This window comes from Syngnathus leptorhynchus, chromosome 9 (genome assembly GCF_054491065.1).
Source record: "Syngnathus leptorhynchus isolate UIUO chromosome 9, UIUO_Slep, whole genome shotgun sequence".
Classification (NCBI taxonomy): domain Eukaryota; kingdom Metazoa; phylum Chordata; class Actinopteri; order Syngnathiformes; family Syngnathidae; genus Syngnathus; species Syngnathus leptorhynchus.
The window spans coordinates 11,094,581-11,117,038 of record NC_141203.1 but is presented as its reverse complement, the minus strand read 5'-3'; the positions used below and the strand labels follow the sequence as shown (position 1 = coordinate 11,117,038).

Sequence of the window (22,458 nt, the reverse complement as noted above, 5' to 3'; positions counted from 1 at the left end):
GTTTTATTTTATTAATCTACAAATGACCTGACTCTGGTCTCTTTAGCAATGAAGCTCCTCAACTCACATCAGCAGTTCCTTGGTGAAAAGATACCACCAGGTGGCGCCAACTCAACTGCAGCAAAACTTGAATAGCCGAGTTCTTCGGCTGATGAAGATGTTTTCTTTTTCCTGAAATAATAACTGCACTATATTTACTTTAAGTGCTTTAAAAAAAAAAAAAAAAAAGTTTGTAACCATTTATTCCAATAAAATAAATACGTGTAAAATGATTGCCCCGGATGAAAATACACAATTTGATCACTGTACATAGCAGACTCATGCACTGACATCACCCAAGCGCTTTGGCATCCGATAAAAATTCCGTAACAATCCTTTGCAATGTCATAATGTTCCTCTAAAAAGAAGTACAGTATGTACAAGTTGTGCAAGCCTTGCAAAAAAAAAAGCTATGACCCATGCAGCATTTTCACGATATCTCTCGGAGCCACCGTCGCTTACGCTTTGGCGACCGCCTCGCCGGAAGCTTGAAACTTGGGCAGATGAAGGCCGAGCTTTCGCTCCACGCCGGTAAACGTGGCGGCCGCCAGACGATATCCGCCCACGTGGTCGGCACTGACCGGAGGAAGGTCCTCCAATTTAGGGGCGGGGGTGGGCTCCGATCCCTGCGGTTGGCTACAAGGAGGAAGTTGGATTAGGGTTGAGTTGCTTTACGAATGGCTGAACAATATGCCATTATTTTTCCAATTCCTCGTTCAGCCCTAAAAGTTGAGAATACTTACTGGCCGCCAAAGTCCACTTTAAACCATCTTTGGAGGAGTTCGTAGGTCACCAGGGTGACGCCGAACTGCGGTGACGATCGGAAGACTCGAGCTGAAAGACACATAATTCTTCAAGGGAAAAAAAAAAAAACCCTCAAGTGAACGTTCCTTGTGATGTCACTAAAAATCAATTCGGCTGACCTCCGGCACCCTTCCACAAAGCCGTGAAGCCTTCCTCCTTGAGGATCTTCCTGAAGCAGTCGATGACTCCGTTGTATGTGGTCTGGCCCGCTCGGGCCGCCACCTGCAGCCTGGTTTTGATGACATCGGCGGGGGTCACCAGCGAAGCCGCCGGTATACCTTATTGGGAGCAACGGGAATCGAGTGGTGACGCATTCAAGGACCCCCGTACAATGCAACAGTAAATAGACAGACTGTACATTTACTGCTCATTATTGATGGTGTTGGTGTTTTATTGAAGCTACACAACCTTGACTCTTCATAATAGCGTGCCATCATGAGCAGCCATGTTTGGGAATTGTGCTCAGGTTAACGGGCACATATAAAAAAAAAAAAAAACAACAACCTCAAATGGTGCTTTGTTGTACCTGCAATGGCTCCAGCGGTGAGCAGCTGTAGCGCTCCCACTTTTCCCGTGTCGTCTGCAAGCATCTGTTTGGTGTGTGCGTAGGCAGGGAAGTAGATGGCCGAGAAGGGGATGTCCCTCAGGAAGCACGCTTTAGCACCCTAAAAAAAAAAAAAACACATTTGGAATAGATGCTGGCAGGCAGGATTGCTGGGTGGGCAAAATGAAAATGGCCATGTCTAGCGGTCTGGGTGTTGTCTCATTTCACCTAAGGGTAACATTCATGATGATGGAGCCCAAAGTTCCTCAAGGCAGAGACATCCATCACACTCTACTGGCTATGTGCACCTCCAGCCAAGAGGAAGTCAGCAATTTTTCCCCCCAACTATTTATGTGTGAGTGTGTTTTCTTACGGAGCCACATACTGTCTGCTCGACGTCAACGTACGACTGCGTGACTTGGCCTGCCGCGGAAGCCGCAAGAATGTGGGAACGCAGCGGCGAACGGCGAGGAGGAGGTTCTCGCTCGTTTTGCCGCCTCGTCTCGTTTTCAACGCCGTTTGGGGAAAATTGCAAACAGCACAAGTGGCGTTTCATGTTGGCTTTTAAAATTCGGATGCTTCACAACAAACTGCACAACTGTGTAGTATTAACATCTGTGGTGTGTTCATTTTGGAGGATGTGCATTTTTTTACTTTATAGTGACTATCTAAAATGGAAAACAATAAAAAAATAATTCAGCATCCTATCTCAGTTTTTGTATGTCCTCCTCCGCCCTTGCGTGACAGACAGCCCGACCCAGGTTTGCCGACCCACCTTGTAGAGGCCAAAGAAGCCCAGTTCTCGTAAGACATTGAGGGCGCTGACCCTGGGGCCCGTGGTGATCTCGCCGGCCACCTGCAGGCGGATCTTGACAATCTCCAGAGGGTTGGTGAAAATCACCTGGGAGCCTCCGGCCTGTGTGGAAAGGTGATCAAATGTTTACAACTCTTGCGGTGATGTGAGTTTGTGAAGATGTTAATCATGTCCGAGGCCTTAATGAGATTTCTGAAATGATGACGAGACAAAAAGACACTTTTCATGGACGTCGGCAAACAGGAAGTAAAGCGGCCATTAATAGAGAAGCGACAGGGGTCAGGTCAGAGCAGACGCCGGGTGAGGGAGGCTGTGACCCTGGCACAGGCCCTCTGCCCTCTCGCCTCCCCCCCCCCCTCGGGGCGTGAGACGGGGGCGAGCCGGCCTTGCCCCGCACACTTCCCGATTTTACCCTCTTTTCCGAGGGCAGGGGGGGAGGGGGGGGGAGCGTTGACTCACCCCTGGACTGCCTGAGGCGCAGCGCCCTGTGACTCAGGCACATTTATCACCCCCTCCCAAAAAGCTAATCAGGCCTCAGGATGGCCGCTGGTGACATTCAGGGCAGGGGTCTTATCTGTAAACATCCGAGCTTGGATCTAAAAAAAGCCCGGGTGTGTTTAGTCATTTTTAAAGTGGAAGGGGGAGGGGGGCATCCGCTGCTCTGAAGATGGACCCCCTTGCTTTTATCTTCTTCTCTGATGCCAGCCATCATTTGGCAGCCTTTCACGGAGAGTAAAAAAAAAAAAAAAAGAAATCCTACGAAGCCTTGTAAAATGAATGACAGAAGTCCCCAGCTGGGATGTATCCTGTACACGGTTTGTACAAGAAACATCCTGTGGCGTTGCCGCTGGTGTTGGCGGGCTTCAGCTATGCATGCTGCTGTCAAACTCAATCACAAATGAGCAAGAACCGGCTTGGGCCGGGACCCTCAGGGCCTCTCCTTCAATTACACCCTGACAGGGGTTGTGACCCCGCGGACCCCGCTAGCAACCTGCGGGGATCTTCTCCGCAGCCAATCCCGGTTCCCTTCAGAATCTACAAGCAGCCAGTGGATGGCAGGAAACACTGCTTGTGTCTCCAATGTGCCATCAGACACAATTTTGAAAATTAATCTCATGATAAATTAATCTAACATACCATTTTTGATTTATTACGAGTATTGAGAGCAGAGTCAATCTAAATATTCAAGTTGTGCTTACGCATCCACCAGCTAGGATTTCAGCAGCCAGAGGGATGGAACCATCTTGTTGGGTGAACTTGTCTCTGACTAAATCATTCATCTAGGAGAAGGCGAAACAAACAAACAAAACAAAAAAAAGGAAATGAGACGCAATATTGACCTTGATAGCAGCGCATTAATATGAATTTGTGCTTGGAGCTGTGTCTTGATTGCAAAGTGCGCCCGCTAGCATGAGTGTTTTCAAAGCCAGTTCTTTGGGCGCACTCCAAAGCGGCACTGAGGGAATGACTTGCCATGAGTTTGATGGCTTTCTCCGGGGCCACGCCGATGAGCTGCGGGAGGAGACCTGCAAAATATTCATAGATGTCATTAGGAGAGTTGGCGGTCAAAAGAATGCGCATTTTTTGCTGAGCAAAAGGGCGAAATGATTCTTGCTCATGTATGACCCCTTTGAAATTTAGGTTTCGAGTGTTTAAGATTTTGAAAAAAGTTTTTTTTTTGTAAGGATAAAAAGTCCATTTTCCAAGCTTAAGGGCACATTTTTATCGATGTTACGGAATAGCATCGGTGTGAAAGCTTGACTGTTTCTCAGTAGTCACACAAAAGTGCAGCCTGGGCGGTTGGAGCTGCCGCATCATTTCATCGTGCGTCCTTCATCATGCTAGCTCGACTTGAACAGGAGCTGCTGAGTGACCGCTACAAAAAAAAAAAAAACCCCAGGCCTCCTTCATCAAGTGAGGAGGAGGGGCGCAATAAAGAGCTGCGTCGTTGGAGGCAGCAGTAGGTGGCAGTCTTGACTTCTTGGAAGTGAAGCGCCCCGGGGCGAGAGCGTTGTGTGTCGCCAACCCTCAGCGCCATTACCGCCATCCGGTTTGAACGAGATCACACGCCGCTGCTCATTGTCCTCTGGAGGGGAGGGGGGGAGGGGGGGTGCTCGCCTCGGACAAAATGAAAACGCGACCCCTGGCTGTTGCTTTATTCCCCGCTGAAGCGGGGAGGCCGCAAGGTTTTCTGGTATCAATTAGCAAAGCACGCCGGCAACATTAGCGCCTTTGGGACGCGCTGCCTGCGCGGCACATTGTTTTAGCCATAATGGGCTATTGATTACCTCGGTAGAATCCGAAGAAGCCCTCGTAGCGCAGTACTTTCTTGGCGCAGTCGAAACTGTTCTTGTACATGAGCTCGCCCACCAAGGAGCCTGTGGAACGCTGGTTCTGCATGCGAGTCTTGACCAGGTCGATGGGATACACAGCTGTGGCACCGGTGGCTAGAAAACAAACATATTAGGCCATAGCTGAATGTTGGATGATGTATCGACGTGTTTGTCGTATACAATTACGTAAGCTGCGGCGGCGGTCGGTCGGTACCCGGGCCTTCGTTGGGGAACTAATTGACTTTCAGAGTTCGGAAGAGGTTGATTATTAAATGTATGAATCTGTGCAGATAGTCAAACTTGAGGCCCAACCAATCAGAGGCCAGAAAAAAAAAAAAACTGATATCATCAATCATCAGAGTTCTGTATTTTTGAGCGTCTATGAACTTTCATCCAATTCATGACAGTGGCACTTTCCTCACTGCTGAATTGAAAATAAATCAATCAACCGAGAAGGGGGAGGAGCTAACACTGGAATAAATCCTGCTTGCGAGCAGCTAAATCAGCAGTGAAGACGAGAAGTGGCTCATTAACATCCAAAACACGTGGTGTTTTCCTCCAGTCTTGTGATTAATGATGTCTGCTGCGCTGATTTAAATTGTTTTAAACAGACACGGACATACACACACACGCACAAAATCAGCTCCTATCTTGGGGCCAGTTATGTCAGAGATTCCACATATCAATTTCTCCCAGCGTAATTAGACAGGGATTCCAGGGAGCTCGGTTCCGGAAGATTTGTGATATTCCGAAGCTCCGGCTCCGACGACAGCCTGGAGCCACCAGCGGTACGGCCGCACAAAGCGGGAGCCTCAGATCACAGCTCCTCGCCCCGCAGCAGCACAATGGCCGGCCCCGGAATCTCGGCCTCGTCCCGTCTGGCCGGCTAAAGTTACCCCCCCGTGGGCGGCAGCCGTGTCACTCACCTCCAGCGATTGAGCCCAGAGTGAATCTGTAGGCAGACTCCGCAACCTGGAGCCAGATGGGCCGGGACGAATCAGGGGTATGCTGTGGGAGAGGGAAAAAAAAAAAAAAAGACAGCAGAGGTCAAATATGCGGTGAACAAAACAAAAACGATACAGAAGCAGCTCGCGTGTGGATTGAAAGTAGGTCAAGTGTAGGTGGGACAGCCTCGTTCAGGATTTAGTGATTGACCACATGACCTTGAGATTTCCCTCAAAAGCTGCATGTGGAGGAATCAAAGTGCTTTTATTTTCACAAAGCATCATTTCTTTCTTATCTGCTCGCCCGGCTGCGTTCATGTTTGATGTTAAAAGCGGGGGCCTCTTTGTTTTCGCAGCGGCGTAGGGGAACAGATTAGCCCTACAAGCCTTTTCCATGTTCAGATAAATATCTACAAGTGTGTGTGTGTGTAAAACTTCTCCCAGACATGAGCACAACACATTGCTCCCCCCCCTCCCCTCCCTGCCAGATGCGAAGTTGCATGCTATCAAGATTCAGGACTTGATCAAAGGTTTCAAACAATTAGCGTATTTCCGCTAAGGGCAGGCCTTGGGATGGTAGCATCACCCCGGAGGAATCAAATTCCAGACCTCTGAGACATCCCGAGAAGCACCGCCGGCTCGCTAGTTCTGACCGCAGCCCGAGAGAAGCACGTTATCCGGTGAAGGCAAGATTGCTGTTCTCTCAGCCAGCGTGCTTTCCGCCCCCCCCCCCCCTCCCAACTCCTTCATGCCATTAGCAGACCTCGCTAAAATCCTTGCCTTTTATCAGCCTGCAGTGGATGTGTGTTCGAGGGGAGCCTTTCATGGAGAGGTGCAACAATCCATTCCTCTTCTATAAATGTAATTGCTCTACTTTCATCTGGGAGTTTAAGTAATGCACTTCACAAGGAGTGAAGAAAAAAACATGGGCACTTTGCTAATTCACTTATGGAACATCCTCTTTAGGCTTTTTTTTTTTTTTTTTGGGCTACTGTGCAACAAGGAGGTTGAGGTCTTGGAAGAGAAGCTCAGATAAAAGACATGGGAATGCGACGTGAGGTGTCGGTCGGGCTACCTGTCTCTGGGCCTCGGCGAGGCGGTAAGGCATGCCTCCTTCTTCCAGCGGGGCTATCCTTTCGATGTCACTGTGGTTGAGACGCCTTTACGCGCAATGGCAGAAGAGGAAAGGGAATTAAAAAAATTAAATCAAAGAAATTGTGATGTAACATTTTCCAGAACATTTTCCTGACAAGCCAAGGTGGTCGGACGCCACAACAAAGATTTTTGAGATGTTTGCTGTATGTTTTCATTGTAAAGCAACATGCAGAGTCACTGATTGGGCAATAACTTTTGCCTTTCCCAACCTATAAACACAACTATAGCGCTATAAAAGGACAAAATTATTTGTAAAGGGGTCGTTTATGGTGTGATCGCCACGACGCAACTCATCTTTAGTTCCACAACACACGTGTTATAAACCGAGGACCCCCCCCTGCGCCACATTTGATGAATATTGTTTACATTTTTTCACATGCATTCCAAAAGTGATTTAAAGCTCAACTGGTGAATCGTAACGCTACCCGGTGGGAAAATTGTTAGGCAAAAAAAAAAAAAAAACGTGTCAAAATGGAAGAAAGTAAGATACCCTCTGATCCCGTGGCCAGATCTCGGAAACTGATACAAACGACACAAAGTGGACATGTCTCAAATGAATTCACGGCACACCAAATTGCCGTGGCACAACACCAATAACGAAACCTACCCCGAGTGAGTGTGGAGACCGGCTAGTTGGAAGAGGATGTCGATTTCCATCGGCGTGATCTGACCAAACTTATTGGCGGCGTGGGCAAACTCCTCTAAAATGAGAAAAAAAGAGAAAAAGGGTCTCATTGAGGATCGTTTAAGACATCAAACCATTTCTGATTATGTACTGGATAGTATTTGCAAATACGATTCATTGTCCAGTTTAAATGAAAGTTTTTTTTTAGAAAACCGTACATCTAAATGGATATTTTGAGCCATTAATCCAGTCAAAAAGCATCAAGGAATGCGAGATTTTATTCCATGAGTGACATGTTTTCCTGTGACTGAAAAGCGCAAGCTCAGCCGATCCCGACTCGATTATTTGCAAATACTACAAGAAGGGGTGGTAGGGGACAGAACTGGAGTATCTTTACAGGAAACACTAAGGAGTAAATGGTGGCTGACAGCACGACTATCAGTTACACAGATCTACATGTAGGGGAAGTGCTCCGATTACCACGTTCAACGATTTCATTTACCTTAGTAATTTAGTGTTACAGAAAATGTTCCCTGTGTGGTCACTCACACCAATTCTGTCAAGACAGTTAAACATGATCACACAGCTACACAACAAAAAAAAAACATGCTATTATTCAGTCGCGACGATGCCGTCTGTCGGTGGTGAGGTGGCGAGTGGGATGGGGGACTACCTTTGGTTACCAGCTTGTCTTTAGACGTGTTGACGAGGGTGCTGTAAATCTTGCGGATCAGCTCCATGTTGTTGAGCAGAGCGTTAAAGGCGTTGAAGTAGGAGAAGCTCACCATGTGGGAGGTGCTACCTCCAGCCGCCTGGAGGAATAGCAAAAGAGGTCAGAGAAAGTTTTTTTTTTTTTTTTTTGAACTGGCAATTGACTATCATAACCATCTTCAACTACTGTGTGGGCCTGGTGGTTCGGGACCTCTCGACATAATATTTTCCCCAACTCACAGAAACCAGGTTCTCCTCCACAAATGGAGTCAGCATGTGATGCCTGATGGTGGCCATGATGTCGCTGAAATCCAAAGCCGTGATGGTGCCACTTTTCCCTTTGTCTTTCTGAGCGAACGCCTGGCGGGCATGCTCCAGCTGCAGCTCCTACAGCAATGGAGAGAAGACAGCGAGTTGGGTCACGTTGACAAAAAAGGCGACCGGAGAGCAGGTTCTTGTGATGAGGAACATGGCGCAATAAGTGAGCTGTGAAATGGAACCTTGATGGAGAAAAGCGTGATAATGTCAGATGTAAAAGTCATCTGATGTGACAGTGAGAGACACTGGCTTTGGTAATCACCACATCTCGCTATTGACTAATGGAAACCATGTCCCCGGGAAGCCTGATCCCGGAACAGAGAGGACCGCTTACTGAGACGACTGGCGGTGGGGTGGGGAAATGATTCAATATGACAAGCATGCAATCAGAAAGGGATGCAGAGGAAGGCCGAGCCCGGGCCAACGTCCGCTGTCAAAGCTCATGTAACCTGAGCATGGCGCAATATCCAGCCAGCTGTTACTTCCTTTTTTTGCACCACTTCTCATTACCTAATCAGTGCTTTGTGGTTCAATAATTCTTCCATCAATGTTTGATGATTATTGAGACAGGATGCTTCACAAATTGGTTATTTTGTGCAAAATTGCCACGACCACAAGGCAGCGGTAGAGAGGCGAGATTGATATCAGAAGGTAAGTTGGAAAAAAAAAATAAGGGGGGCGAGTCAAGTGTGATTAACCGCAAAGTTCTGGCAAGTCACATTCTGATGTGGTTCCTCCCTGCCTTGGCCTGGCCCCAAAGTCGGCATCAGTCCGGGAGGGCCCGCGTAAGCGCCATAGCCGCTCAATAAATATTTGATCACCTGAATTTTCTGTCGACACATAATTGACTTTTCCAGAGTTATGGCTATCCATTTCTGTTGTGAAAACAAATCATATCGGGAATGATGATATGAACTTTAAAAACATCCTGAAAAGTAGTTGAATGCAGCTTGGCATTTAAGCACATGCGTCACCGTCTCGCGACAACAAAAACAACTGAATGTCAGTTGACAGTAAATCCTCGCAATTACACTAACAGCAAAAAAATAAAAAATAAATCTGAATAATTCAGTCCCTTGCACCCCCACAAAAAAAGTGCAGTTTTTGATACACGGCTGGATGGAGAAGGAGAAAGAGGAAAAAAAATGGACCTGCAGAAACTGGGTGAATTCTGTGTAGCTGAGTTTCTTGCTTCTGTCATGGCCAAAGTGTAGCCTGATGAACTCGCAGTCCCAGTTGAAGGGAATGTGATGATGGACTGCCGTCTGGCTGAAGATGTCACGTACATTTGCTGAAAGTGTGAAACGCCAGTATTAGAGGAATCATTTGTTCCCAGGTGCTAACCAAGAGAGGCAAATACAGTCATGTATCATTTTGAAAATGTAACCGTTTGACTGTGGAATGGATAAATGAAATGGATAAAAATGAAAATGATTTATTTATTATTATTTCCCAAGGTCACGACCGTTTTTGAAATTCTCCCACCCAATGTAGCAATGCTCTTTGCGCACTGAAAATATTCAATGGCCTGAGGAAAAATAGCTGACAAATCACGCTCAACAACTCCCTAATCATTCTTTTATATCCTCGCGAGTCTCTTGTAAAAAAGTAATACAACTAATTAGTAAATTACTCGAGAGAGACACGGGCGCTGACTCTACACATACCTGTCAGACTTTATGTACATACCAAAAGAAATGTCCCCAGTGCCAGTCTTGTCAAAGAGCTGGAAGGCAACAATGAACAGGGCGTCCGGGGCGCATAGAACCGATTCAAAGGCCAAAAACTCCTGGAATGAGATCAACCTGTCGCGACAAAGTTCACGCACTTCACACACTTGGCAAGCAGCTCGGCCGTCACATGCCAGTCTTTCGAATTTTGAACGATTTGATCGGAGGATGCCACTCACCCGTCTTTGGTGGTGTCAGCCACTCCGGCGATCAGGTCCACGGTTTTGGGATTATGTTGGGGCTGCGTTTGGAGAGCGAGGTAACGCTGCACAAAGTCGTTGGGGGTCATGTAATGCTCGCCATCCTCCACGGCGCTGGCATACTGTAAACAAAAGCACCAGAGCGTTTAAAGTAGCTATCCCGAAAATACTGAATCATCTTTTCCAGCACATCTTGGACGGGAACGCAAGATAAAGCGATTTCTTTTCATTCATTTTTTTTTCTTTTTTTTTTAAAGGGTGAGTGATTTGTGCTCATTTGTCCTTACCAGAGTGTAACCGAGTTAGTCAAGCCACAAAACATTTAAAGGTCAGGGGATCAGCTGTTTGATTTCCAAAAATACGATCGACTGTATTTCTTCAGTGCCGATGGTTAATGTTTGGGTCAGGCTACAAATAACGTTTTCCGGCGCATTGTTTGTTTGACGTTTTTGCATGCAGAAAGTTTGAGGATGCGGAATTGAGATGTCTGTCTGTATTCTGCTGACGAAATTGGATGTTTAGCAGCACTGCACAGGATTCAAAGGCTTTGCTGAAGGAATTTGGAGGAGGTTCTGGAGTGCATTCCTGCGTGGAGTTTGCTAAATTTGACTGCCTTTCCTCCCCCCACCCCTCCAAGCACAGGTTAAGTAAGGATAAGCAATCGAGAAAAAGTATTGGATCCATATCAGGGGTTTCAAGTTCTTGTAGAATCCCATAGCATCATAGTCAGGTTGGAATAAAAAAAAAAAAAAAAAGTATACAGTTGCCCAACGTTTCTTTAGAAGACCAAAATGAAAGATTGAGAGGAACTAAGCGAGCAATGAAAATGTTTATTGAATAAAACCCTCCACACGGGGCATAAGCGTTACGGCCATGTTGTCCTTCAACACTCTGAAGCAAAAATACGCCAGCACTGCACTGTTCTAAACTTAAGACCACTAACACCCTCTGAAGACTTCCAGTCCATTTTAGACGCGGAGTTGGGTTTCAATTTGGAGCAGAGATAGCGGAGGGAACACAAGCACCGCATGAACTGGCACGGCAAAAAGACTCCCGGATTGCAAAGCGGAGCCAAGAAAGACAGAAAGGGCTGGAAGATAAACAGAAACAGCCAGGGTGGAGCGCTTGACGCCAAGTGTTTTCATTGCTCCCATCGATTTCAGTGCGGCGAATTAACGCACCGAGTGAAAATATTCATTCAAGGCAATTTATTGCAGCGCTGCCTTTTTTTTTTATTTTATTCATGGCTTTATGATTGTGTTTCTATTCAGCTTCACAGTAGGCCTCGAGTAGTTCTTAATCAAATTATACAGGCAGTCAGAAAGAGCTGGCGGTAATGAACTCTTCCACCTGAATGTGCATCAGAAATTACACAGGCAGGCCTCTTGTGGCAGAGTGAAGACCTTGTTGAGACTTTCAGGAAGTTCACACTCCAAAATTACTGTGTATGTTTGTGCGTATCAAGCAGACATAGTAACAAACGTGTTCAAATCAAGGCCCGTCGTATCGCTTTATGTGGCCCAGTAAAGCAAATAAATGTTTCTATCTGCGCAGGTTTCTTCTTTCAAATTTATGACAGAAATTTGCCATTTTTATTCACTTTTAACCGATATTATACTTTGCCATCAAATCCCTTTGTTGACCTAAATCTTTGCATGCTACACTTTTATATGACTTCTGATTTGAAATTAAACAATCATTTTAGGAAAAACTCTCAATTCACCTTCAGCTCACCTCAATTCACCTTCAGCTTTACAGTCAGATCTCAAATCATCTTTCCAGCAAAAAGAATGGAAATGACATTAATATGGTTTAATGGCATTTCCATATGAACCTCTCGCACTCCCCCAAAATATTCAATGTAATCCAACACTGCCAATCAGATTGGGGGAAAATCGATTTACTTAACCACACCTCTGAAAGGTAATTACAGTTTAATGAACCATGTTATTGTTGATGTCCTCTTCAATGATGTTTTTACAGTGTAACTATTAGAACGGTTGATTGCTGCTGGAATAGATTCGAGCAATTTCACAATTTCTGCCATGGAATAAATTAAACTATAAAGTCAACTCAAATGACATCAGTGATGTTAGACTTGACTTGAAACTGGTTTGACAGCAAACCATAATGCTTTTCAATTGATTATGCATTTTGAAACAGATTCAAAATTAGTCAAAGCATGTGGCTGACATTTAAGGAAACTATGTGACCCATATCACAGAAGATAGTATAAGTCTTCAGCAAACCACAAAAAAAAAGGTCTTACCTTGAGAAAAATTGCCTTTAACTCATGGGGGTCGCCTCTTTTTGTCATTTGCACCTGTAACACACAAACCCATTTTCAGCCATTATCGTGTTGCATCTTCACAAGCCCTCAAGTGGTTCAACCGGTTGACTGACTCATTCATGAACTTTTTTTTCCCCTTAAAGACTAGCTCGGATTTTAGCGAAGCCGACACGGCGTAACCGAATTCAAAACATCCCCGCAGCACTAACGCAACCTTCCAGGCGAGAGCTAGCTGGACCAAACGACGAAAATTCGACTTGGGAGTAAAAATGACGGAGGCGGGCGGCGGCAGCGGCGGCCGCGATGCTTCGCCCCGGAGCAAAGTCGCATTGAAGGGGGGCTCCGCCACATTTCTGACACACGCCCTGAACGCTCCACAACCCCCGTGGACGACAGCGGAATACACACGCTCGCTCAAGCGTCTTTTAAAGTTAATATGTGATAAGAAGTAGTGACGGAGTCACCTTGACCGCCATGCTGGGGTGTGACGTCGACTGTAAGGAAGTAGCGCAGGCGCTCAATGGATACAGTAGAGTACGGTACTCACAATATGCAAATCATGTTATGGTTCACTTCGGGAATATGAGGCTGAAACATCGGGGCTTGATGTTCTCTCAGTTCCTGTGTGTCGGGTTCAAACGAGGACAGGGGTGTGCCTGAAACAATGCTTACAAAACGCAAGAAGCTCGGAAAACACAAGTCGTCGCTAATCGAACGTACAGCATGTCTCAAGTCAGAGCTATAATGTTGAAGAAAATGTACAGGTGACGTCACCGTTGTTTTGGTTACTAACCTCTTCCCAGTAGGTTTTTGGTTCGACAGCAGGGATGATGTTTCACGTGTGTAACATTGTGTTACATACAATACTTGTCATTTTAAGGAAAGCTGTAGCTATTTGAATAAAATGTTTTATACACGAGGAAACTCAATGTGTGCTTCACATAATTAAAGGCATAACACCTGCAAGCAAACAAAACAGCTGACAGCAATCAAAACAACAAAAAAATATTGAATTATGGAATTACTGCTTCATTAAAGTCGTGGGGTGAGAGCATTTTTTTAAATCTAGATTTAAAAACATTTACACTTTGACTTACTTCACTTCTACTTGCATTTTATTCCGTTTAGATGCAACAAAACAGCGAAATACAGTTTAGCCATCATTGCATTGAACTGTGGGCTTCACCGATTGGCCCAAATTTGTAAATCTGAGCTCTATTGGGTGAATAATTCTGATATTTTGTTGAATTTACTTAATTTGAACATGTACACACGCACGTCCAGAACTCACATTTATAATTAGAATTTTTTTGAGGAAAGAAATTTACCACGTTTTAATCATGTATGAATATTAGTGGTTACACTTATAATAAATTACGTTTTCATTCTAATGAATTGACAAGGTTATTTTTTTCAAACCGATAAAATATTGATAAATACATAGAAGGAAGGAAGTAATGTATTATTTAAAAATGCCAACATAAAATACGCTGGGGAAAAATAAAGCAACGAAATGACATCCGGTTTCCCCGGAAATACGTAACAACGGAAGTCCTTGTGATTGCGCGGTCTTTTAGGACAACACACTTCCCAAAACATTGAGCAGAAATGGCGGGTATGTATCTGACAGCTTCGTTGTATTGCCTCCGGTTCTGATCAGCTTACCTTTATAACCACCCGGACGTAGATAGACGTGTGTTCTCCGTAACGCTTGAACGGGACGACATTTTTGATGTACACAATTTGCTTCGGGGGCCTGCCTGCTATGTTAGCAACGTGCTATCGGGCTGTCATCGGATGTGATGTATGTTTAGCAGCGCCGCACGATCAAGCTAAACAGAGTTGTTTACCTGGAGCTGTTGTTGTCGTTGTTTTGTATAAATATAATACAAGATGTCAATGAGCCTCTTATAGCTAACCGAATCTTGTGATGTTCAACTAATGTCATTTGGGAGGTTGTTGCCCGGGTAACTTACAGGTCGAAGACTTGTCAGGCTCCATCAATACTCCACAATCAAAACCTCAGCTCTGCCTTGTTGCCTTAGATCCCCCCCCCCCCCCCCCCAAAAAAAATAAAAAGATTTTCGTGCCTACTATTCATTTGATGCTATTGTCATATTGTGAAAAATAGTAATAACAGCTAATGCAATGTTGTACCCTCAGGAGCAAACAACATGGAAAAGAAACTGGCTGAATTTAAGTGTGACACCAATGAAGCTGTATGCTTAAAGCTAAGTATGTCCTTTTTTTTTTTTTTTAATTGCTGTATTATATTCAAAATGAATTCATCAAAATTATAAACGTATTGTTCTTCACTCAGTTCGCTTTCCAGAGGATGTTGATGATGATGGCACTACGTTCCACCCAGAATACAGTCACCAGATTTTTGGAGATAAGTAAGTACTTTTTAGTCATATGTAGAGCACCACACCTGCTGAAGAAGGTTCTCCACATCCATATAAAAGCAATTTGTGTTAATTGTAATTTTATTCCGTTCCTTACAGTGAGGTGGCATTTGGATACAAAGGACTTCGGATACAGCTCTTTTACACAGCCGGAAGTCTGTCCACTCTTTATAATGTCAAGTATTCCTCCAAAGTCACGGAAACGTTTGACTGTGTGGAGGTAAGATTTATCAGTTTTTTAATTTTTTTTAATATAAAGACTTTTGATAGGGGGTCTGTCTGGGATTATGAAATTGTTTTCTGAGCTGTGATTGGTTGTTACTTGAGCCCCAAGCAACCCTGATGTCATTTTTAGTTGACAGCAAGTGGCAAAATGGCGAGACCCTGAGATGGATAAAACAAAAGCTAGACTTTGCTGATTAATTGCTATTCCACAAATGAAATATTGATCAAAATGCTGTGTTTGGATGAGTGGGGGCGTATAAAATTTAGTGTAAATAAATGGTCTAGTCTTCCACAAAATTTGAGTGACTGCCATTTCTTACTGGAAATGGTATTTAAACATTTATGATTGAGAGTTTGCGATGCACCCGCCTAAAAAAGAAGGAGGATCTGTTTCAAATCAATTGGTAATATTTTCATTTGATAATGACGGTAACTGTCAAGATTTATATTGGGATTTTTTTATTGAGCCAACGTTGAAGCCACAGATGATGTTCAAGATGGCCGTCTGCCGATGTGCGTTCAGCGTTGACCCCGATGTCACTTTAAGCGTTAAGGGTTTGAGTGCAGCTGGTGTCAGGGTGGAGAGCGAGGGGAGTAGTTCAGGCTGCGTCTGAAGAGTGTTTGTCTCCCAAATCCGAGTGCATGCGGACAGTCGGGCCGGACCGCCCTGCAGCTGGTGAGAAAAAGGACTTCTAAGCAGCTGCAACATGGTCCCTTATCAAATACCTATAACAATTTTTTTTCTTCAGAATTTCTCTTGTCTTATCTCTTTGGGTGTGTGTTTGTTTTAACTCTATAAATGAAAGTATTGCTAAAAAAAAAAAGTAGAAAACCCTCCACAGCACAAATGAGATTATATATACCCCCTTTTGTGCTTATTGTTTTGCAATCAAATACATGAACAATGTTCTGAAGGTACATTAAGTTCTATCCACACAAAAAAAACAAAAAACAAAGGCATCTATTCTGAAAGGCTGTGCAATTTGGTGTCTAGTATGTGGAAGAGTGGCTAGAACAAAAAACCTTGTTTGTCCAATGCCTTTCAAGCACGCTCCTTGTTTCTTCGAAACGCCGCCGAACAATTGCAACACTGGAGAGGCATTCAGCCGCAGGTGCATTACCTCCAGTTTGATATTAGCTGATGTCTGAAAGGGGGGCGGGGGGGGGCTGAGAGAATCATTAGTATTTTCTATTAGCCTTTTGTAGTGCATTTTGTCGCGACCTTCTTCATTTCCCTGTTTTCAATGCTGAGCAGCGAGGGTCTCGGCGGCGACATAATGCCCATCACACATGTAAATGGTGTGAAAGGCCTGCTTAGCAAAGTGTTCTCATGTCAATCCTTGTGGAAATGGATACAATGCAAACATCACAGCTGAACTAAGCGCACGTTGCACTGAGCCAAACGTCCGAGGCTAGCGCCCTCCTTTTGTCTCCTTTTGAAAACGCGGGGGCCCAATTCATTTGATTGGGTTCACTTGGCAGGATTAGAAGAGAGGCCTCTATTATGTATGGCCAAAGGTTTATTAAGTTGAGATCAATTCATCAGGTTGAATTTCCTAGTGAGTGGCAGAAATGGCTTATTGTGGCAACTTCATCACATATTCATGGTTTAACTTGAAGAGTAAATGTACAGATTTAAGTGGTCTTTTCACCGGGCCCTCTGCTCAGCTGACAGGTTTAATCACCTAATGTTTTTTTTTTCTTTTCATTGGCACGCACACGTAGGATTTGTTTTTTTTTGTTGTTGTTTTGACCGATTTGATACATTTCTTGCTGCCTTGCCAAGAGAAATGCTCCTTGTCTTGTAACAAAAATATCGAAAGCGTATGTATTCTTTTCATAGTCCTTCACTGATCTGAATTGACGTTACAGCCCGACGATATTGACAGCAAGATTCGTGAAATTGTTCCCGCTGGGTTCACCTGCAACACGGATGACTTTATCACGCTACTGGAGAAGGAAGCTAATTTCAGGCCCTTCGGTACTTTGCTGCACACCTACACGGTCCACAACGATGAAGCCGGAGAGCTCACGTATCAGATTCACAAGGTATGCAAGCTCTTTTTTTTTTTTTTTTTTTGCTAACTTCAATTATTGTTACAATAATCTTGTAATATTTGCTCTCCACTACAGGCCGACTTGAGCTGCTCAGGATTCCGAGAGTACCACGAGCGCCTGCAGACTTTCCTCATGTGGTTCATAGAGACGGCCAGTTTCATTGACCCAGATGACGATCGTTGGGACTTCTTTCTTGTGTGCGTGATCTCTTTAATTGACCCCCCCCCCCCCCCCAACTTGTGCAACCCCCCCGTTTAAACTATCCGAAAGCTTTTATTGTGTCAATGAAAAACAAAGCCCCCCTTTTGAGACGCTTGTGGCCAATTACCCGGCCGGTTTGATTATATTCCTCGTGTAGGAGAATTGGTGATCAGGCAAGAGCTTCTTTTGTGCTAAAAAGCTCTTTTGAATTTTTTTTTTTTCTGCACGGGCAGAATTGAATGCTGTTGTCTTTTGAAACAGTGTCTTAACAGTAAAAAGAGCCTCTGCCAGTGTTTCCTTTACCTTGCCACCTATTAATGCCGACAATGGGCAAAATGGACTGAAGTGATTTTTGAGGAGCTCAGTCCCTCTTTCAGGCTTTTCTCTTCCCCTAAGTTGCAGTACTCCAATTAAGTGCATAATGTATTCAGGTTGCAGCAGGTGTACCGATCCGGCCTGGCTGCTCTAACTTGCCGCTATGTGTGTGTGTGTTTGGGGGGGTTGCAGAACATGGAAGCTAAAAATGGACACTGCATGAAAGTGTGCTTGTAAATGACCTGTTTGCCTTTGTGTGTTATCTGCAGATTTGAAAAGTACAATAAAGATGGCGAGACCCTCTACGCAAGCATTGGCTACATGACAGTTTATAATTACTACGCGTATCCAGACAAAACCCGGCCACGTGTAAGGTAATTGCCGGGCCCGCATGAGCCGGCCCATTCTTTTGTATGATAAAGGGAAGAGGAAAATTGCACATTTCTTTATCCCCCCCCCCCCCCCCCCCCCTTTCCTAAAGAAAGAGCCAAATTACTGGCTTAGATCACCAATCGTTGGTTTTGTAATGAAACCAGGGTGATTTGTGTCTGAAAACAACTTTATAAATAAGCATTTGATATGACTGAATTAATTGTGCTGATGGATCAAAGAGACTCAGTTTTTGCGACTATCCTGTTACAAAAAAAATAACGTTTTATTGAAGTATTTTATAATTATTATTATTTTTTTTTTCCCCATTTCCACAAAACAGCCAAATGCTGATACTGCCTCCGTTCCAAGGAGAAGGCCACGGAGCGCAACTGTTGGAGGCAGTGCACAGATTTTATTCCAACGTTCCGAAAGTGCTCGACATCACAGGTGAGGAATCACTAGATACACAAATTGTGGACGCAATGCTTTTCTGACAAAAGAAGCGACCCCGCGAAAGCACTTTTGCATCATACATCGAAAATGAGATTTTATTTGGAATGAAACGTTGTGCGTCACTCACAAAAAGCTTGAATTGATTTGTCAGTGCTGTGACTGAATCCTGTGGGGAAAGTTAATTTGGTGAGCTGGCATGAAAACTGGCCTGCTGAGGCTTTATTGAAATTTATTCGATCTAAGATGTTGACACGGCCGCGCGGCAGACGACGGGATGAATACTAAAGAAGCATTTGAGATCGGAATTTGGAATGCGGCCCGACCCCACCAAATGCGGCAGATGAAAAGGCTCCGTGTTCGTCTTCACCATCTTAGAAAGCAACTCGAGAGATTTTCCCTTTTTGTGTTTTCAGCTGAGGATCCTTCCGAGAACTACGTGAAGCTGAGGGATTACGTGCTGGTCAAACTTTGTCAGGGCCTGCCGTCCTTTGCCGAAGAAAAACTGCACCAGGGCCTGTCAGAGGAAATGGTGGAAGAGGCACAAATGAAATTGAAAATCAACAAGGTACCCCGTCAATAATTGCTTGGTAATTTCCTCACCGTGATGAATGTCGGGAAATGTCAACAGCAAAATATCGAACCAACGATTAGCAGATGCTTCTGACGTCTTGTCACATTTGTGCAGTCGGTTATTTTCTCAAGACGGGGGCCGCAATTATTTCTTGAAGCGCCGTTTTTTTTTTTTTTTATAACTGCCTTTGTAATTTTTCTTTCAATATATTTTAATGTCCCATATTGTAAAATTTCAATATTCTTGAGAGTTGAAAGGACGAACAAAGGAGTTAAAAATGTTTGTTACACAAAACAAATAATCAGTCTTTGGCTAACTCGTTTAATCCATAAGTAAGCGTTGACTTCAACTTCTTAAATCAACATTACCTCCACAGAAACACGCGAGAAGAGTGTACGAGATCTTGCGTCTGAGAGTGACGGACATGAGTGATGAAGAGAAATCCAGAGCGTATCGCCTGGCGGTGAAGAAGAGGTTGTTTGGACCTTACAGGGTGAGTTTTGTTGCCAGTCATCATCAGGGCAACTGCTATTAGATTTTTTTTTTTTTTTGTCACGTTTTACTTGGCAAGCTGTCAGCACAACTGAATAATCATCAACGAGCGCCCTAACATCACCTCCGCCATCCTGTTTTCGTGTGACGTTTCCTCGTAGCAGTTGCTTTGCATAACAACCATCAAACATTCCGTTCAGCGGAGTAACCCCGCCTCCAAAGAGTCAGCGTCAAACGTGGAAAAGGTCCCACGGGGTAAATTGGCAAGGAGGGATCTGGTGGCCAGATGCTGCCAGGTTTTTTTTTTTTTTTGTTCCTTTTCTCGAGAAGAGAGTTTGCATGTACTTAGCCAAATGTTAGATGCCGCCGCTTTGTCAGAGATTTATAGCTCTGCTCTACAAGAGCTTGTTTTAACACGACTTTGTCTTTGTGCCAGTGGAATTTCATTGTCGTCACTGTTTTTAATGTCATTCATCAAAAGGTAATTTTGAGGTGGATTTCATCATCTGTTTTGAACAGTCAGCATTTTTTATTTTATTTTTTTAAACGAAAACTGGGGTCTAAACTGACTGTCACCATTCGACGCAGAAATCATGTAGAAACTCGTGTAAACTTAAAAATTGAAAAAATGAGAGAATTTACGCACGTACACAAAGTGCATATGACGCGTCAACATGGTTAACAAGAAGACGACTCATTTGCACCTCAAGAATTTGAAGGAAAATGGCAGATAATTCTCTAACCTGGTCAACTTTTTATTTTTATTTTGCAAAATTCAAAATAATTCCACTAGAGGTCACAAATCATTCCCCAACTCCATTTTCGCTTTCACCGTCACGACCGCTTATGTCTATTTCTGTCGAGCAGAAGAATCAAAGGGAGCTAACAAAGATGACAAAGTGCCTGCGGCTCGAGGAGGTGGTCTCTCATTTGGGTCAGATGGACACTCAGATGCAGCACAAGGAGCTGGAGAAGAGCTACCAGCTGGTTTTGGAAGACTACCGGAGAATCATCGAGAGGCTGGCGTCGCAGGCCTGATTAGGAGAGACCAGGAGTCCACCCTCTCGACGGCGTGTACAGAAACCCCCCTCATGAACTCTCACCGCAAGCAAGAGGAGGCGCTCACCGAGACGTACAATCCAATCACCGTTCTAATTGCAGAGTGTTTTTACAGTAGCCGAGTTGTGGCTAGCGGTGGAAAGCAGCCATTTTGTCTGCCAGCTTGTGTTGGTACACTGGAAGATTCGTGCGGCTCGGTGGCGGCGTCTTTGTCCCACATTTGCAAGACCAGTCATATTTGTAGATCTCGAACACTTGCCATTGTCCCGCTGTTTTGCAGCACTTCAATAAAAATGGGATTTTTACTTGCTTTGTATGGCGCATTTCTTCACTGATGCTATTTTATCTTCATTTAGGACTGAGCTAGCTTCAACGTTTTTCGTTACCAATTTCCGCAGCTAAAAGCTGGAGACGGTTTTCTTATTGTAAAGATCAAAAAAATAATAATAATCAAATGTGCCTTTATCATTTTCAGTTTCCAAAATATTCTGCTACTATCCATGTCCTTACTATGCATTTCCCAGCTTGCTAACGTAGCTGCTAAAAATGTCACTTTGTTCCGCAACCCTCTTATGGCTAATGCAACTTCTAATTGCCACTATTGTAGAGTGCCTCCATGCGCTAATGATTATTATGGTGTTCAATTGAAAACCTTTGCGTCCCTTTAACAATCCAGCTTGTGTAGATCACCGGGAAATACCCGTCATACTTTATTAGCACATTGTCGCTAAATAAGGACTGCTAGGTCAATTTTACCCCCCCTTTCCACTTGTACTAAGACAAAACCTTGGAACTCTTCACATCTGTAACGCAGCTTGATTGAACCCACTCGTGAACACAAGAGGCCTCATCTCACGAGTTCCCATTTACCAAGCATTGTGGGTAGTTTTTTCAATTTAGTCCAATTGTACTTATGACTTCCTCACCTATATGTAATATTGTTTTTCATTGTCTTTTAAGAAAGCAAATATTTTTCACTCATCACAGACTGTCTATTATTTCGCTTAAATGTGGGACGTGGAATTGTGTGTGAAGTTCCCAGTCAGATTCACTTTCATATTTATTTCATGCCCCCTCTCCTCCAATCACTTTTAATCATCCGAGCGATGACTACGATTCCACCGACGAGACTTAATATTGTGTGAATGGAAGCCACAATATTGAGCTAGACTACAATATTTGGTTTCACCTGCGGTATTTTGCCTTCTAGGCGCCTCCGGCATCTCTAGACAGTAGTCAGGACTTTGGACCGGAGCCCAGTCGTACCGACGTACCCGCTAAATACGATACCTGTGTGTGGAGCAGCGGCATCTTTGCTGGCAAATTCCCAGGAGAGAATTTACCTGCTTCTCTTATCATGTTCCCTCTTCTTTTGTATTCCTTAGATAGCCGCATTCCCCGTGGCTAGCGGGGGCACCGACCCGGTCCCCTTTCACCGCTAAACGGCCCCCTTTTTAAGATAATCTTTGAAGCTCTGACAAGCAAATCCAAAACACTGTAAAGGAAAACCAAGTTTGACATCTTTGAATGATGTGTCGAGAGACGAAATTGAGCTGCTTTCGGAACTGCCCCGCTGCGGATGGAACCTAAAGAAACCACAAAGTCAAGTCAGTCCATCACATTAGTCGCCTTGTCGTGATGTTTTGCTTACTGACCTTCAGTGTACTGTTGGGGCCCGCCTGTGTATTAATCTCTTAAATGAGCCGTGGATGACCATGTGAGTCACTAGATGTACTTTCCAATTAAACCCGCCCCATTAGGATGTAATTGGTGCTATCTGAGGCTGCGAGCGAGCCGAAT

The 22,458-nt window shown here is 44.4% G+C and overlaps 2 protein-coding genes across 10 annotated transcripts; one reads left to right on the top strand and one right to left on the bottom strand.

Moving 5' to 3' along the window:
- Positions 1 to 227: 227 nt before the first annotated feature.
- Positions 228 to 13,500, bottom strand: LOC147051169 (electrogenic aspartate/glutamate antiporter SLC25A12, mitochondrial-like). 5 transcript variants are annotated; one of them, XM_085920475.1, is made up of 19 exons: positions 13,301 to 13,500; positions 13,055 to 13,174; positions 12,487 to 12,540; positions 10,197 to 10,339; positions 9,977 to 10,092; positions 9,439 to 9,578; positions 8,210 to 8,356; positions 7,932 to 8,070; positions 7,241 to 7,334; positions 6,554 to 6,638; positions 5,461 to 5,542; positions 4,490 to 4,648; positions 3,675 to 3,727; positions 3,401 to 3,481; positions 2,163 to 2,303; positions 1,370 to 1,508; positions 963 to 1,121; positions 783 to 873; positions 228 to 675 (listed from the first exon to the last, which is right to left on the bottom strand). In XM_085920475.1, the coding sequence occupies exons 3-19, from the start codon at positions 12,532 to 12,534 to the stop codon at positions 498 to 500; spliced, it is 1,995 nt and encodes a 664-aa protein (XP_085776601.1). In that variant the 5' UTR covers positions 12,535 to 12,540; positions 13,055 to 13,174; positions 13,301 to 13,500; the 3' UTR covers positions 228 to 497. The 5 variants fall into 5 exon arrangements, with proteins under 5 accessions (XP_085776601.1, XP_085776602.1, XP_085776599.1 ...); XM_085920476.1 differs by having other exon boundaries at positions 13,055 to 13,163; XM_085920473.1 differs by having other exon boundaries at positions 13,055 to 13,128.
- On the top strand, positions 12,980 to 20,968 carry hat1 (histone acetyltransferase 1). 5 transcript variants are annotated; one of them, XM_085920488.1, is made up of 11 exons: positions 12,980 to 13,003; positions 14,671 to 14,742; positions 14,828 to 14,903; positions 15,012 to 15,132; positions 17,010 to 17,186; positions 17,271 to 17,392; positions 17,981 to 18,085; positions 18,424 to 18,530; positions 18,950 to 19,101; positions 19,484 to 19,600; positions 20,467 to 20,968. In XM_085920488.1, the coding sequence occupies exons 2-11, from the start codon at positions 14,682 to 14,684 to the stop codon at positions 20,635 to 20,637; spliced, it is 1,209 nt and encodes a 402-aa protein (XP_085776614.1). In that variant the 5' UTR covers positions 12,980 to 13,003; positions 14,671 to 14,681; the 3' UTR covers positions 20,638 to 20,968. The 5 variants fall into 5 exon arrangements, with proteins under 5 accessions (XP_085776614.1, XP_085776611.1, XP_085776612.1 ...); XM_085920485.1 differs by lacking the exon at positions 12,980 to 13,003 and adding an exon at positions 13,116 to 13,271; XM_085920486.1 differs by lacking the exon at positions 12,980 to 13,003 and adding an exon at positions 13,518 to 13,552.
- Positions 20,969 to 22,458: the final 1,490 nt, after the last annotated feature.